The 15972-nt window shown below is 33.6% G+C and overlaps 2 protein-coding genes across 2 annotated transcripts; one reads left to right on the forward strand and one right to left on the reverse strand.

Moving 5' to 3' along the window:
* Positions 1–1212: 1212 nt before the first annotated feature.
* On the forward strand, positions 1213–3357 carry Pnn (desmosome associated protein-like protein pinnin). The gene is made up of 3 exons (XM_075291027.1): positions 1213–1450; positions 2355–3136; positions 3194–3357. The coding sequence occupies exons 1-3, from the start codon at positions 1323–1325 to the stop codon at positions 3286–3288; spliced, it is 1005 nt and encodes a 334-aa protein (XP_075147142.1). The 5' UTR covers positions 1213–1322; the 3' UTR covers positions 3289–3357.
* An 8369-nt stretch (positions 3358–11726) lies between these two features.
* On the reverse strand, positions 11727–12414 carry ND-MLRQ (NADH dehydrogenase (ubiquinone) MLRQ subunit). The gene is made up of 4 exons (XM_075291028.1): positions 12279–12414; positions 12182–12225; positions 11973–12119; positions 11727–11919 (listed from the first exon to the last, which is right to left on the reverse strand). The coding sequence occupies exons 2-4, from the start codon at positions 12221–12223 to the stop codon at positions 11857–11859; spliced, it is 252 nt and encodes an 83-aa protein (XP_075147143.1). The 5' UTR covers positions 12224–12225; positions 12279–12414; the 3' UTR covers positions 11727–11856.
* Positions 12415–15972: the final 3558 nt, after the last annotated feature.

A 15972-nucleotide genomic window follows, 5' to 3' on the forward strand; every position in this document is an offset into this window, starting at 1 on the left:
ATGCTTATTTCGCTTGAAATTGTTAGAGGTATATTGGTGAACAATTTTCGACTTTTCAAATGGAATAAAGTGATACTTTTTTAGATATTTTTTAAGACACGCTGCCTCCATCGAATAAACACACTGGCTGATAAAAGCTGCTAAATGTAACTTGCTACTTGTAACTCAACATCGTTCTATTATTAATGCAAAAAATTATGTTACATTTGGTGCGATAGTCGTACAAAAGTTATATTTATAAGAATTTATAATTGTTTAATCGAATTAATAAACATCTAAACAATCGAGTTTTACTTGACCAAAATGATTCTTTTACATCTATCTCAAAGTGCACTTTTTCTGATAATTTGAAGGGGCTCTTACTGGCGTCGTTCTAAATTTATCTAAAAAGGCACCTAATAATTGCACTCATGCGATACTTTTTGGTAGTAACTTGGCGTTGTGCAACTTTTCAATAGTGACGACACTTTCGCGAGGAGTTTTAGACATCGTATACGACAATTTTCGACGTGATGGGGATTCTAAGAAATGCCGCCAAATTCAAAAAAAAAGTTGGCAGGGAAGTTGCTATAATAGTTTTACAAAAATTTAGCTCCGGAAATTTGAATGAAATGTAAATTTGATTGCAAGATTGTTTGTACAACTAATCTCATTACAATTTGGAAAACTTCCAATTGATTTTATAATGCGATTTACAGACTATCAGTTATTCCGGACGACAGTGCTCGTGTCGAACATATCCCATAATCGATACTGCTGCATGTTTATGGGATCGATAACACATTTACCGATTATTTAGTCATCGCCGACAAGTCGCATCGATCCGACACACTGTAAGATTCTTTACAAACATCGAAATTCCGTCCGGAATAACTGCTAGTCTGCAAGGCGCATTAGTCTAATTCCTGGGTGGAAAATGATTTAGTGTTGCCATCGCTTTTTGAGGATGAAATTCTTTTTTCTTGAAATAACTCAACAAATAACAAAACATTACAAGCTGATTGTATATGTCGTCTCGGCGAAAATGTTTCGCCTATCGCTATGTTTATATTTACAATATTAGCCGTCACGCCGCTGGGCAATAATTGATAAAATGGGTCGGCTTCATTCCGATAAAAATGGGTCGGCTTCATTCTCTGCTATCGACTTCAATATTTACTAACAACTCTGTCAAACTTATAGAAGATGCCATATTGCAAGAAAGTTCAATCATCTGGCATTGCCAGTATCCAGTGAGTGGAGAAGGAATCTGAAAGCAATTAAGAAAAACAATTGGAGGACTTAATAGGAAAGAAAAGTTAATATATTGTACATATTGTACGATGGACGCGACAGGAGGGAAAAACTGTAGTGATTTGAAACTCGAATTAACTAATGCTCGGGATACTCTGCTTGTTTTAAATGATAGCATAAGACGAATAATTGGAAGACCGAAACACACCAAAGATAGGTAAATATTTCCAATAAAAATCATAGTTATCAGTTTAAAAATCACTAATTTCTCATCTCGCAAAAAGCGTTGTATGCCCGGTTTATCTTTCATCAAAGTCCGGTGAGTTGAGCAAATTGTAACATGGACCAATTGCCAGTTTTTGGTGATCCACCGGCGTGCAAAATTATCCTTTGTTGGAGTTCCACTGTAAGGCAAAATTAGTCTGTTCATGGAATTTCACCGTTGAGAAAAATCTTCCATTGGCATACTTTTATATAGTTAGGGATATACAAGTACCTTTTTGGTACTTAATTAATCTTGTGTTTTTTACTGTCCTTTGTTGAAGAAGTGTCTTTAAAGTATGTTCGTGGGTTAAGGAAATTTTGCGTAAACGTAAGGTGAAATGAGGTATCAGATTTTTTTGACAATCTGCTCAATACCTGTATCAAATTACAAAATCCAATTACCGAAATGTTTGGACATTTCAACATATTTAATCACAATGTTAATTATACCAGTTAAAGTTGTAATTACAATAAATAAAATATATTGGTGGACCGGCTTTTTACATATGTTTCATTCGCATGCCGTTGTAAATTTGGATTACAAGGTTTATGCCCTTGTGACATAAGCGAATTGTATGAAAAAAGTACTTCTAAATTCAAGTATATGAAGGACAAATAAACTCTACAATCTTATAGTGCTTAGTGTGTCTTGTGTCTTGCCGGTTTTTACATACCATATACACTTGAATTACTGTGTTCCTGTACTCTAGTTGATCATTATCACGACTGGTGTTTACTACGATCTGAGTACACAACATTTCTTTTAAAATTTGCCACAAGACAATTGCTAAGATAATTAATAAATATATCTAGTGCTGTTTTCACAAATATTTATGTACATATCTGTTTTCATTTAGATCCGAAAAGAAGAGTTCATATGATGTTGATAGTCTGAAATATAAGTATGCGGATTCCAGTACAAACAAAAGAGGTGTCGGTCCTAAATCAGTTTTTAAAAGGTTGTCATCACCAACAAAACCTGCAGATGAAACAAAGCCACCTAGACGGCTAACGTCTCGCGTTATACGCGAGTTACCATCGCGTCAGGACATAGTTAATGCACAGTGTGCGGACTCCGAATCTAGAGCTAGGAACCGTCGCATGTTTGGTTCTCTCCTTGGAACATTACATAAATTCTGCCAAGAAGAATCACGTCTAAAACAGAAGGAGGAGAAAAAGGCACAAATCGAGAAAAAATTGGAACAACAAGAAATTATTGAGCGAGAGTCGCTAAAGAAAGAAAGACAGTCATTATTCTTATACCGAAAACGTAAACAAATGGAAATTAAGAGTTTGGAAAGAAAAATTAGTCGTGTACAAGATTTTGAAGTATGGGAAGCGTCAGCGAATAATATGAAGACATTTATCAAAACAAAAACAAAGCCTAGTATATACTTTAAACCTAAGATCTTAAGCTCACAAACGGAAAAACTTCTTGCTGAAAGCGAAACTGCTTTATCAAAAAGTATAAGTGAAAAGAAATCTTCTCTTAATCAAGAACTTAGAGAGATGGAGGAAGATCTTGATGCTGCTGATATTAGCATGGAAGATAATGTAGAGAAAGACGATAGTTTAAGTGACATCCCAAATGCTTCAGAGAGGAATAATATGAACTATTCCAATGAAAAGGAAGAAAAAGGTAAGAAATGTAAAACTTTTTTATGCAAGAATGTTTAACCGTATTCATATATTTCAGATTCTCTTCTTAAAGAAAACAAGCTCCGGGGCATTTCTGAGCCTACATTGAACAGCGTTGTAGTAAATATCGACGGTTGTAATGAGTTTCGGTGAATAATGTATATGTATGTAAAGATCATGTAATTTGCCCAATTAAAAAAAATAAACTATTCATACTTACAACCTTGTGGTGAGTGTACATTTTTGGAATGAAGTCTATCGGCGACCGGACATATCGCTCAATATAATTTTGGGCGTTATGACCTCCCTTGGGGCGGTCACATCGCCCAATTTTAGTTTGGGCTTTACGTTCTCCCTCATCGCGGCCATATGTCCCGAAAAATAGGCGGACAAAAAGCCCAATATTTTATGAGAAAAATTAATGTCGCAATACAAATCAAAAACTAAATGGTATAGTTTTGATCGCCTGTTTTGGTTAACAAAATACGTACGGTATTTAATTCAAAATGCCGTAACTAGAAAGACAGTGCAGATCTCGTGGTTTATAAGAAAATGCAAAGACAATTATGTAGAAAATGCTGCCAAACGCTATACAAAACCACCAAGAACTGATAGCACTATTTGCCAAATCGGGACGTATCAGTGAATACTGAATGTTCGAAAGTATGCCGGAAAAGATATTTTAGCAAACCACTGTTATGAAAGCCGATTTGGCATACAGTCTATGTTCCATCCCAGTAACTGAAATATTATGGATGATGGAGATGCTATTATTTTATTGATGCCCGTTTTTCGGTCGTTCCATCTTATGGGTACATTCAAATCCTTTTTCGTCACATTCAGTGAAATAAATCGCGCACCCGATGTTTCTTCAATTACCAATCAGCAGCACGTCGATCATCTCTTTCCAATTTTCATTTTAAAATACATCATATTTTTATTTGGAATTCACATTTGCTACAATTCACATACTTTAACTAATAGCCTCAGCGCCCTTACTGGCATATTTGAGGCAAGTAGGCAATCTTACATACATATCTGATGCAATTTAATATTTATATAATTATTCTTGTTATCTAATACAAAAATAACAATGGTGGTATATTTTATGCAAAACTGAAAAATTATTACTCGATATTACTTTAACTTACTTTATTTCATATCAAAAGTGTTTCAATAGACTCAAAAAGATACTTCTTAGAAGCTGATTTAAATAATGAAATATTAGGAATATTTTCCATAGTATTGGGTAAATCATTATATAAAACACTTCCCGCAAAATATATTCTTTGTGTGGTTCTCTCCAATCTACAACTGGACATTCTCAGATTTTGTCTATTTCTGGTATTCAAGATACTTTGATTCTGAGAGAATGATATAACATGATGACCAATTTCATTTATTGACTTATACACATATATTAACAACTGGTATTCATGCAAACCCAACACAGGGAATATTGTTTTTGCAATATCCTTATACAGTGCAAGTGTTGAATATGTCAATGGCAAATTGTAAATACATTTGAGAGCTTTATTTTGCATACGTTGAAGTGATTTCAAAGAACTATACAAGTTGAAGTGATTTCAAAGAACTATACAAGCGTATACAATAGCCAAGTAATTTAAGTGCGTTTGGATCAAGGATTGGTATAACATTAATTTTGTCCTTAAATAAAGTTGATGTGTTAATTTGATAAGACACAGTGGCTTTCGTTTATCAAACGCCAATCGTACACGCAAAAATTGTTAGTAAGTGCTTGAGAATGTGGTCTGAATCGAATCACCTTTGTTTTACATGGGTTAAGTAACAATCCATTTAATCGAGCAAATTCAAATATTAGGGCGGAATCCCGCTCCATTAGAGCCCTCAGAACAGTGTCATTCTTATATGGGTAGAACAAGCACACATCATCAGCAAATATATACATCTTTCCCGTAAGTCCAAGATTCTTAAGATCATTTAAATAGATCGTAAACAATAATGGTCCCAATCCACTACACTGTGGAATTCCATACTTGACGTCTCCTATGAAGCTCCTAGGATTATTAAGTTTCACATAAATTATTTTCGAATAGCAACAGCTCATTGCCTCTAACGCCATAAAATTCCAACTTCTTGATCATTACACCACGGTCTACTAAGTCGACAGCTTTAGTAAAATCAAAGAATATCCCTTTGAATCCGTCATCAAGCCCCTTACAAATATACTGCACTCCCACAACCTTTTCGAAACCCAAACTGGAAATCATACAATAGTTTGTTGGTCTCCAGATAAAATGAAAGCTTCTCAAATAAGATTTTCTCAAATATCATGACGATTACTGAAAGAATCGTTACCAGTCGATATTTATCCAGACTGGGGGCTAATCACGGCATTCGGTATCGAATTCATAAACGTATCGAAAAAATTGTCGATACGATTAAAAGCTTGGTTTACGGCATTCGATCGAAATTTGATGCAATTTCTCTAGCATTGGCAACAACAAAAACCGAAGCAGAACAAAATGAAATGACAAAATAAAGTTGGCGGCACAAAATAGAATGTAGAAAAACACATGTTTTTAAAGACTTCAAAGTAAAAAGTAAATTGTATTGCATTATATCTTATGGACCCATATCTCTTTTTACATTCCTCCGAATTCCTTCCTAATTGGAGGATGAGATGAATATAACATATGAATATGAATATAATAGAGAACCACCGTGGTGCAATGGTTAGCATAACCCACCTCAGTAATGCTAGTGAAATTTCTGAGGGTTTCAAAGCTTCTCTAAGTTGTTTCACTGCAATGTGGAACGCCGTTCGGACTCGGCTATAAAAAGGAGGTCCCTTGTCATTGAGCTTAACATGGAATCGGGCAGCACTCAGTGATAAGAGAGAAGTTCACCAATGTAGTATCACAATGGACTGAATAGTCTAAGTGAGCCTGATACATTGGGCTGCCACCTAACCTAACCTAATATAAAATAATTCGGCGACAAATAAGGAATAAAAGTGCACATTGTTATTAGTGTAAGTACATGGGTTTGAAATGGTGTGCACTGTTAGAAAGTCACCTTTGGAGGCTTAATCGACGATTTCGGCTGACGAAGGAGGCATTCAAATGGAAAATAATTTTTGGTGGCATGTCAACGTCAATTCTATCTATTTACAATTGTCTGCCGTCTTAAAACTTTTTGCCAGTGGAAGCCTTCATCATTCACTATTCTTACAAGGTGGTCCATGGTGGTTATGTTGACACGGAATGGTACGGTAATTGGTTGATCACAATCTCTTGGATATCGATCTAGCATGTGCACTTTATATATGGTTCTTTGTTTTTGTTTAACTTTTATTGGAGTTGCATTAGTCCTAAATATTCAAAATATCTTCATTATATGTAAATTTACTACAAATTAGCAACAATTCGAACTAAAACTAATATATTTACCATTCCTATATGGCGAAAACAATGTAAAAAAACAAGTGAAAAATGTTTTTTTTTTGCAATTTACCAATCGAAAAATTGTCGGTCAAAAAAACTCGATATCGACTCCCGTGATCCGAAAAATTTAGATTTCGATAAAAAGTTCTCGATATTGAATGCCGTGATTAGCCCTCTGGATTCCCTAGGTTCCTTTGGTATGGGAACCCCTTTATGCATCTTCAATACATCTGGAATCTCAGAAGAACATCATTTTATTAAAAAATCCTGCCAAGATTGGAGCTATTTCCTCAGCACTTTGTTTCACAAACTTTGGAGAAATAATATCATAACCCGTACCTTTATTTACGTCCATGGATAATATAACATGTGTAATTTCATCTAATGTAACATCAAGTCTAAATACATTCGTAGTCGCAGAAAGTGTTCTGAGTGAATTAATATCATCACCAGGAAGAACTAAAATCTGACTCTTTAGATCCGAAACAGCTGTAAGAAAATACCTATTAAACGATTCAGCGATAGTGTTATCGCTCATTATATTTCCGTCAGAATCATTGAGACTAATCCCATTTGTACCTGATCTACCAATAACATTATTAATGAAAGTCCAACACTTATTTGGATCATTTCCAAAATGACTTAAATTGTCTCTGTAATATTCTTCTCTACACTTCCTATTTGCATATCTCACAATCTTACTTATCCTTTTCAAAGCATTCCTCCTTCCCAACCTTCTCCTTTCTTTCAACAACTTCTCTTTAAAAATAATCAAATTCTGAAAATTTCTGCTAACCCAAGGTGTCAGTTCAAAGCACATTAGTTTCTGTGTTTTCTTTTCCGTTCTCGAAACAAACATTGCCTTCTCTAAACTATGAACCAACTCTTCCGTAAGTGTAGATGCATTCAATAACTCATTATTCTCCGGTAAGCTAGTTCCCAATACCTCCTTTGCCTTCTCATAACAAGTAGACTCTGGATACTTCAACACGTGCTCCTTCGAATAATTTCTAGAAGAGAATTTACACGATATCATATTGTGATCAGAAGGTTCACATTCGATCAAATCGATATACAAACATTCTGCAAAATTTCTAAATACTTGATCAATACTAGTTCCACTTCGAGGCCTTGTAACCAAATCATGACTATTGTCACAATCAAAGTTCTGAAACAAATTTAAGATATCAACAAAATTGGGATTTCGAAAATAATCAAAATTGGAATCTCCAAGTATAATAATTGGGTTTTGTGCATTATTACTCAACAGCACATCCATTATAAAGGGTGATTCTTTTGAGGTTAGGATTTTCATGCATTAGTATTTGACAGATCACGTGGGATTTCAGACATGGTGTCAAAGAGAAAGATGCTCAGTATGCTTTGACATTTCATCATGAATAGACTTACTAACGAGCAACGCTTGCAAATCATTGAATTTTATTACCAAAATCAGTGGCAGAAAATCCGCTTTTTTATCGACAAATTTTGTTCAGCGATGAGGCTCATTTCTGGTTGAATGGCTACGTAAATAAGCAAAATTGCCGCATTTGGAGTGAAGAGCAACCAGAAGCCGTTCAAGAACTGCCCATGCATCCCGAAAAATGCACTGTTTGGTGTGGTTTGTACGCTGGTGGAATCATTGGACCGTATTTTTTCAAAGATGCTGTTGGACGCAACGTTACGGTGAATGGCGATCGCTATCGTTCGATGCTAACAAACTTTTTGTTGCCAAAAATGGAAGAACTGAACTTGGTTGACATGTGGTTTCAACAAGATGGCGCTACATGCCACACAGCTCGCGATTCTATGGCCATTTTGAGGGAAAACTTCGGAGAACAATTCATCTCAAGAAATGGACCAGTAAATTGGCCACCAAGATCATGCGATTTGACGCCTTTAGACTATTTTTTGTGGGGCTACGTCAAGTCTAAAGTCTACAGAAATAAGCCAGCAACTATTCCAGCTTTGGAAGACAACATTTCCGAAGAAATTCGGGCTATTCCGGCCGAAATGCTCGAAAAAGTTGCCCAAAATTGGACTTTCCGAATGGACCACCTAAGACGCAGCCGCGGTCAACATTTAAATGAAATTATCTTCAAAAAGTAAATGTCATGGACCAATCTAACGTTTCAAATAAAGAACCGATGAGATTTTGCAAATTTTATGCGTTTTTTTTTTTAAAAAAAGTTATCAAGCTCTTAACAAATCACCCTTTATTTATAAAGTTCGATACACAGCATTTCTGTGACGTATAAAAAGATACAATTTTCAATTTCTTGTTATCTATTTTATAATTTTGCAGTGTTATAGAAGTAATCTCAACGAAACATTCACTTTTACAAATATCTAAAGAAAATTGCAAATTCTCCCTTACATACAATGAAGTGCCACCATATTTATCATCTCTGCAACAATGTATCCTTGCATAATCAGGTATTTTATATAATTGTATCAATTTTTCACTAAACCATGTCTCCTAAATTGCGATAATATCTGGGAGTTTTCAATTCAGCATTTGTCTGGTTTGCTCAAAAAGAAAAAAATAGCATTTGCCGAATTTTCATTTTTCAATATATAAATTCAAATGTCTTTGAGCTTAAACTGGCCTATTTCACGAGCGAAATAGGTCTTCGTAGTGCCACAATTAATACACGATGAAGCCATGATAGGATGCTAATTTTACCTCTTCTTCCAGCAAATGAAATAAAAACAGGATTCGATATTTTTCAATAAGAGACATATCTAGTCGTATACGATATCCAAAACTCCTCGAAAAAGCGCCGTCACTATTGAGAAGTTGTACCACTCCAAGTTACTACAAAAAAGTATCGCATGAGTGCAATTATTAGGTGCCCTTCTGGATACGTTTAGAAGGAGGCCAATAAGAGCCCCTTCAAGCAATCAGAGAAAGTGCATTTTAAGATAGTTGTAAAAGAATCATTGAGATCAAGTAAAACACGATTGTTTAGATGTTTATTAATTTTATTAAACATTTATAAATTCTCATAAATATAACATTTATACGACTATCACGTCACATTTAACATATTTTTATGCATTAATAAAATATTGATGTTGAGTTAGAAGTTGCAATTTACATGTTGTAGCGTCTATCAGCCAGTGCTTTTATTCCCAATGGAGACAGCGTGACTGGAAAATTTTTGAAAAACTATCACTTTATTCCATTTGGGAAGTCAAACCAATATATCTTTCACAATTTTATGCGAAATAATTATGTTTTCAGAACTTCATTATCGTTTTATTTAAATAAATTATAAGAAGCCAAACGTGCTTGGTGTTTCACAAAATATGAAATGGCTCTTGTAGCAATAGTGATGGCAAAATACTTTCATGCGAATATTGATGGCAAAGTACTATCACAGTTGGCGATTGTTGCAGTACCACTTACGAGTCTGTGGTAGCGATGAGGATGAAATGGAACTTTGAAATGCTGGCAGGGTAATTTAAACATAATCCAATTAACAAAGACTAAATATGTTGCATTGTATACAAAGCGAATTTTTGAGTGTGAAAGAGACACTTTTTTGTTGAAATTCGTAACAACTAAAGTGAAGCCAGAATTGAAAAATGGTGGGTCTTTTCGGAAACGCTGTGTTGCGCTGCAACTGCTGCGCAACTTTGATTTTGTTGCGCAACTGCTTTTTTGTTGCATATTTTGTTTGCAATTTAGAATTTAAAGACACCACAAATGGAAAGGTACATAATAAATTTTATTTGTGAATTAGATGACTCTTCAAATGAGTCAAAGCTATGTAATTTACAGAAAAACGGCATCTAAAGTATAAAAAGCGAAATTCATTACTGCCAAAAGTTTGCAGGACGATACGAAGAATTCCAAAAGTTTTTGGATACTTTGAAGTCGACAATCAATATCCGGATATATATATTTCGATCACTTCCGTATGAGCCGATCAACATTTCAAGTATGCATTACAATATTAGTGTGTGTAAAATCCCTGATTTCCGTCCTTGCTGTGTGCGCTAGAACCATTCTGGATAACACGTAGCACGGGCCGTTGTGCCTATAATTTGGAAGAATGCTTACTTATCAATTTGTGGAAGATGAGCAAGGGTTGTGTGAGCTTTCAACAAATAAGTGATCGATTTAAAATGGGGGAATAGCCCAAAACAGCTTTTCACAAAGTTTATATTCTTTAAAATGGATTATTAAAACAATGTAATCGTAAAGGTAAGTACTATGCTCAGTTCTCAAGCTGAACACCAGCTTGTTTTCACGATAATTAATATAGAAATGTAAAATGTTTCGCAATCTTTGCCTTGGATCTCTGCCATCCATAATTTGATAAGGCTTGATAAAAATATAATCGTCTTCATATATATTTCTGCACACTTCATTTAGTGTTTTGGTGAGAAAACCGAACATAATACTCACCTTTAAATAACAATAGCATTAACATAAAACGGCATCGAACCCATAACAGTCATTAAAAGAGATTAAAAACTTAAAACACCTCATCATTACAATCGCGTCTTATTCTAAAAACTTTAAAAAATAGGCAGGTTGATATTCAGCTATATTCTTTAAATTCGGCAGACAAGTGTGCTGAATAACGGTTTTCCGTTGTGGAAATAAGACTTTTTTGGTCAAGAAGGAAATAAAGCCGGGCGTAGCCGACTATATTATACGACAGTTTATGCATTATTAAAACGACGAAATGAAGCAAGTATTGCTATTCAGTTTTGACATGGTTTGTCATTCGCCAAATTTGAATAAAGCAATAAATGAGGATATTATAACAAATTCGTGTAAATCGGCAGATACTTGTACATGCGTATGTAATATGACCATATGTGTACATCAGCAATAATATACGATTATGAGAGCAATAATATACGATCTGATCTATCTATTGAAACTAGAAACAATATTTCTGATAGACACATAGAAATTCAGACTTATGGTACAAGAATGTATTTTCCGACACTAGAAATCGTATTTACTACAACACACAACGAATGATGCGGCCAGTTAGAACTATTTCGAATATCATTATATCTCGCTTGATTATCAGAGTATTGATAGCGGCTATGTAAATATACGCAATAGTTATCTGCGTAGAAATTTGTTAATTCCATATTTTCCAATGTTATTAGAAATAAAATTGTCCACGTTAAATGTAATTTAATTATGCATAGATATTTCTCTAATTATTCATAGTTTATTGCAATTGGAAATCACAATATATTCGAAGATTTATGTAACAGAATTCAAGTCAAACGATTGTTTGAATGAACCATACCAAACGATTTAATCTTCATAGTTGGGCGCAGGAGACTTGGTCTTGCTGTAGTCCCTAATTGGAGAATAGAACTAAAAAAGAAGTAATTAAAAAGATGCACGTCATTCGAATATACAGATCATACTTTGTATTGTTTATTTTTGTATTCCTGCCATGGTTCGGGATTTGTGGTGCGATTCCATGTTACATCGGGATTTCTAGTAGCCAAACGAAGCATATAATATACTGCACCAGCAGCGCCAGCCGCTACACAGACGTACAGGGGAATAAGCTAGAAATATGTGAAAATACAATATTATGCAACAGTACGAAAAATGTGAATTCACTGCTTACAGCTGGGTTCTTCTTAATACTCTGGATACCTAGACCTTGCATATCTAAAATAAACAATACTATAATAAAAATTTCACAATATATCCAATAGTCTTACTTCTGTTTTTTTATTACTTAAACTCGCAGAAATAGTATGAGCCTCTGAAAATTCACAGCAGTAGTGACAACAAATACATTTGATTCTTATCGACAATTGCAAGTTGACAGCGCACAATGAACACGCTGAACTTCTCAATTATCGTTGGGCCTAAATCGGCTACTTTGCGTACAGCGTATGTGTGCAAATATAACCATACCCAATAAACAAATGCAACAACTTTTCAATTTGAGGGTAAAGATAATTTTCAACATAAATTCAACTTTATTTGAAACATCTCATCTTCAATACATATTCAAATTGTTTGCGATTGAAGAAATCTTTGAAAAGGTGTTGAAGATAATAAGAGAAAACTTTGACAAGACACTACCCTAAAATGCAACGAAAAAAGCATGTGGTTTTAAATACATCTTTGTGCAATAAAGTTCGTGGTCAATTGGAAGAAATAAAAAAGGAACATTTTAGACAAATAACTGAATGTACTCCAAATAGTTTATAATAACAGGTAAGTGAAAATAAAAAATTGTCTAAAACTTTAAGGAAGTCACTAAATGTATATATCTTTGCCGGAAACTAAAATTATGGATTTAAGAAGGTTCTTGAAAACATTAAAAAGCTGACCGAGAATTAACCGGAACTGCTTCAAATAGTTTATAATAATTGGTAAGTCAATATGAAAAATTAAATCAACACTTTAAGGTAGGTACTATGTTCGGTTTCCGCAGCGAAATCCCATACAAAACTGAAACTGCGTAAAACTACTGAAATATTTTTTCATTTGTGGTGCTTTTTTTTCCAGTTGAAAAACTGACATAAAGCGCACAGTCCCTAATTAGATCGTGTTAAATCCTTCCATATGTTGAGATTAGTTAGTTTCAAAACATGGCGCCATTTGCATTGTGAATTAAGAAATAATTTATTTATTCAAATAATTTGTGTGAAATTTAATACAAATGTGGTTTGCATTGTTATTTAAAAATGCAATAAGATCGATTGACGAAATAAAAATAAAATGAAGTGGTATTTTCGTAATAAACTAACAGCCACAATCTAGCCGCTCCCTACTACATGATAGAATATAAATAATGTATATAACATGAAATTTATAGAAAAGTGTTAACAAAATAAAGTTTTGTTTAGCGAATATCATTTTACAATCGTTTCTTTTTACTGGGCATAGGGATAATAAACACAAATGCTGACCTTGCATCGTAATTATAAAGGAGGCAGTGCGATTGACGTTGCAGTACTATGGTAGCAACGAATGGAATCAGAAAAAGAAATTGTTCCAAAAATAAAATGCAGCATTATAAAATTAGTTTTTCAGAACATAGTTTTATCCAAAATAAATTATAAATGCTTATGCCACGTAAACAATTAATTTTTATTTAAATAGCAAAATAATTTTCTTGTATTCATCATCATTCCAAAATGATTGCGATGGGCTGGAATGAAACGATTTAATTTCATTTTGGCGTTTGGGAGCAATAACACCAATTCAAACCCTTCTCGTTAAATTTCATTCAGCGGATCCGACATAGAATTTTTTATATATATGTAAGTTGGATTTTTCATTGTTAGTTCATTGTTACTAGGCGTTATGACGAAATATCTTGCGAAGCATAAAGGCCGGTACTCTGTTCGGTTTTCGCGTTGAAACTCCATACAAAACCAAAAAATGCGAAAAACTAGCGAAATTTTTTCCATTTGTGATACTTTGTTTTTTTCGAGTTGAAAAACTGATGTAAATCGATCAGTCAGTATTTTCATAACATGGCGCCATTTGCAATGTGAATTAAGAAATAATTTATTTATTAAACTGATCTTGGTGAATTTATAATGCAAAAGTGGATGGGATTATTATTTAAAAATGTAATCTGATCGATTGAGAAAACAAAGTATAACATGGAGTTGTATTTCCGTAATAAACTAGCAACCAACATCAGCCGCTCACCACTATATTGTAGAACATAAATAATGTATAAAACATGAAATTTAATCACAAATGTTAACAAAATAAAAGCTTTATTTGGTGAATTATATTTTACTATCGTTTCATTTGTACTGGGCATCGGGATAATAAACACAAAACAAAATGTTAACAAATGGAGCACAGCAATTGACTTCAACCAACCAAGCATTAGAACTTTAACCAGCATGTATAGTACCGGGGTAGCAATGAATGGAATCACAAGAATTAATTGCTATGTTCCAAAAATAAAATGCAGCATTGTAAAATTAGATTTTTTAAATCCAAAGTTATTTGTAAAATATCTTCTGCTTGAGGGGAACTTTTTTCGCACCAACAAACAGAGTACCGGTCTTAATACTACACCCTCAAAAAAAATCGCTTCTTTAACATATGTTCCAAACATATTTTGCAGGAAGCACATATATTATTGCATACTGCCGAAACATTAATATGTTTGTTTTATGTGAACATATTATATGTTTGGAAGCATTTTGAGCCAAAAATATTATATGCTTGGAAGAATTTTTCCCAAACACGATTGTGCTCATTCCCTAACATACTCGTAATTTTCACTTCCACGAAATTTTTTAGTTATTGGCACCTTTCTCTGTAGAGGTGGGTATTAAGTTCGAGTTTAGCCGCTAAAATCGTATTTTTTTCACGATTACTTTTCTTTAATAATCCATTTTAAGGAATACAAACTTTGTGAAAATTTGCTTTGGGATATTCCCCATCAAGTTATAATGAAATCTGCGACGAATATGTATAATTTTATGACTTTTTTACTGATTTAGTTTTCACTTTAGTGAAAATTAGCGGCTAAACTCGAACTTAGTACTCACCTTAATACAAATAATGTTGAAGAAATTATTCACTTTTATAAATTTTTTAAATTTTACCTTTCGCCTGCACGGAGAATCGAACCGAGGACCATACAGTTTGTAAGCCAACACACTACACGGATGAAAAAGACTGTTTTTCATATGTTTGGCTATAAACATTATATGTTTGGAACACAAATTTTTAAACACAATATTTTTGAGTGCAAGCATATAATGTTTATAAACTAGCATAAAATGTTTGGGACATATATGTTAATATGTTAGAACATATTATGTTTGGGACATAAAATGTTTGTAAATATAATATGCTTGGATGCAAACATATATTAATTTAGAAATAGCCTATAAACATATATGTGTTTAGTAGCTTGGAGCGCTATTTAACAGGGAGCGATATTGAATTAAGTTGGTGGTTGTTGCTTGTTATTACAAAATTACCATTTTATTTTTCCTTGGGCAATTGATCAGCTACTTCTTTGATCCTTACAAACTGTGTGGTCCGCTGTTCGAATCCCCGTCCGGCAAAAGGTAAAATTAAAATAAAAAAAATCATAAAATTGAATAATTTCTTCTACAATGTTTGTATTAGAGAAAAAGGTGCTAAGAACTAAGAGTAAGATTTCGGGGAATATACAATTGGGCAGAAACAAAATTTTGAGCATTCAGGTCGAAAACCTATGTTGTTAGCACCTATATTACCTGTTTATTTTCATAATTCATTATGATTGTAAATATATAAATAAATAAATAAAATTTTGAGCACAATATTGTTTGGGAGAATTTTTTTAAGCATATAATATTTTTGGGTGCAAAATGCTTCCAAACTTATTTTATGGTCACATAATAACATATTGTTTTTTGGAAGACAACATTATTGAAT

This window comes from Haematobia irritans, chromosome 1, assembly GCF_050003625.1.
Source record: "Haematobia irritans isolate KBUSLIRL chromosome 1, ASM5000362v1, whole genome shotgun sequence".
In the NCBI taxonomy this organism is placed as follows: Eukaryota; Metazoa; Arthropoda; class Insecta; order Diptera; family Muscidae; genus Haematobia; species Haematobia irritans.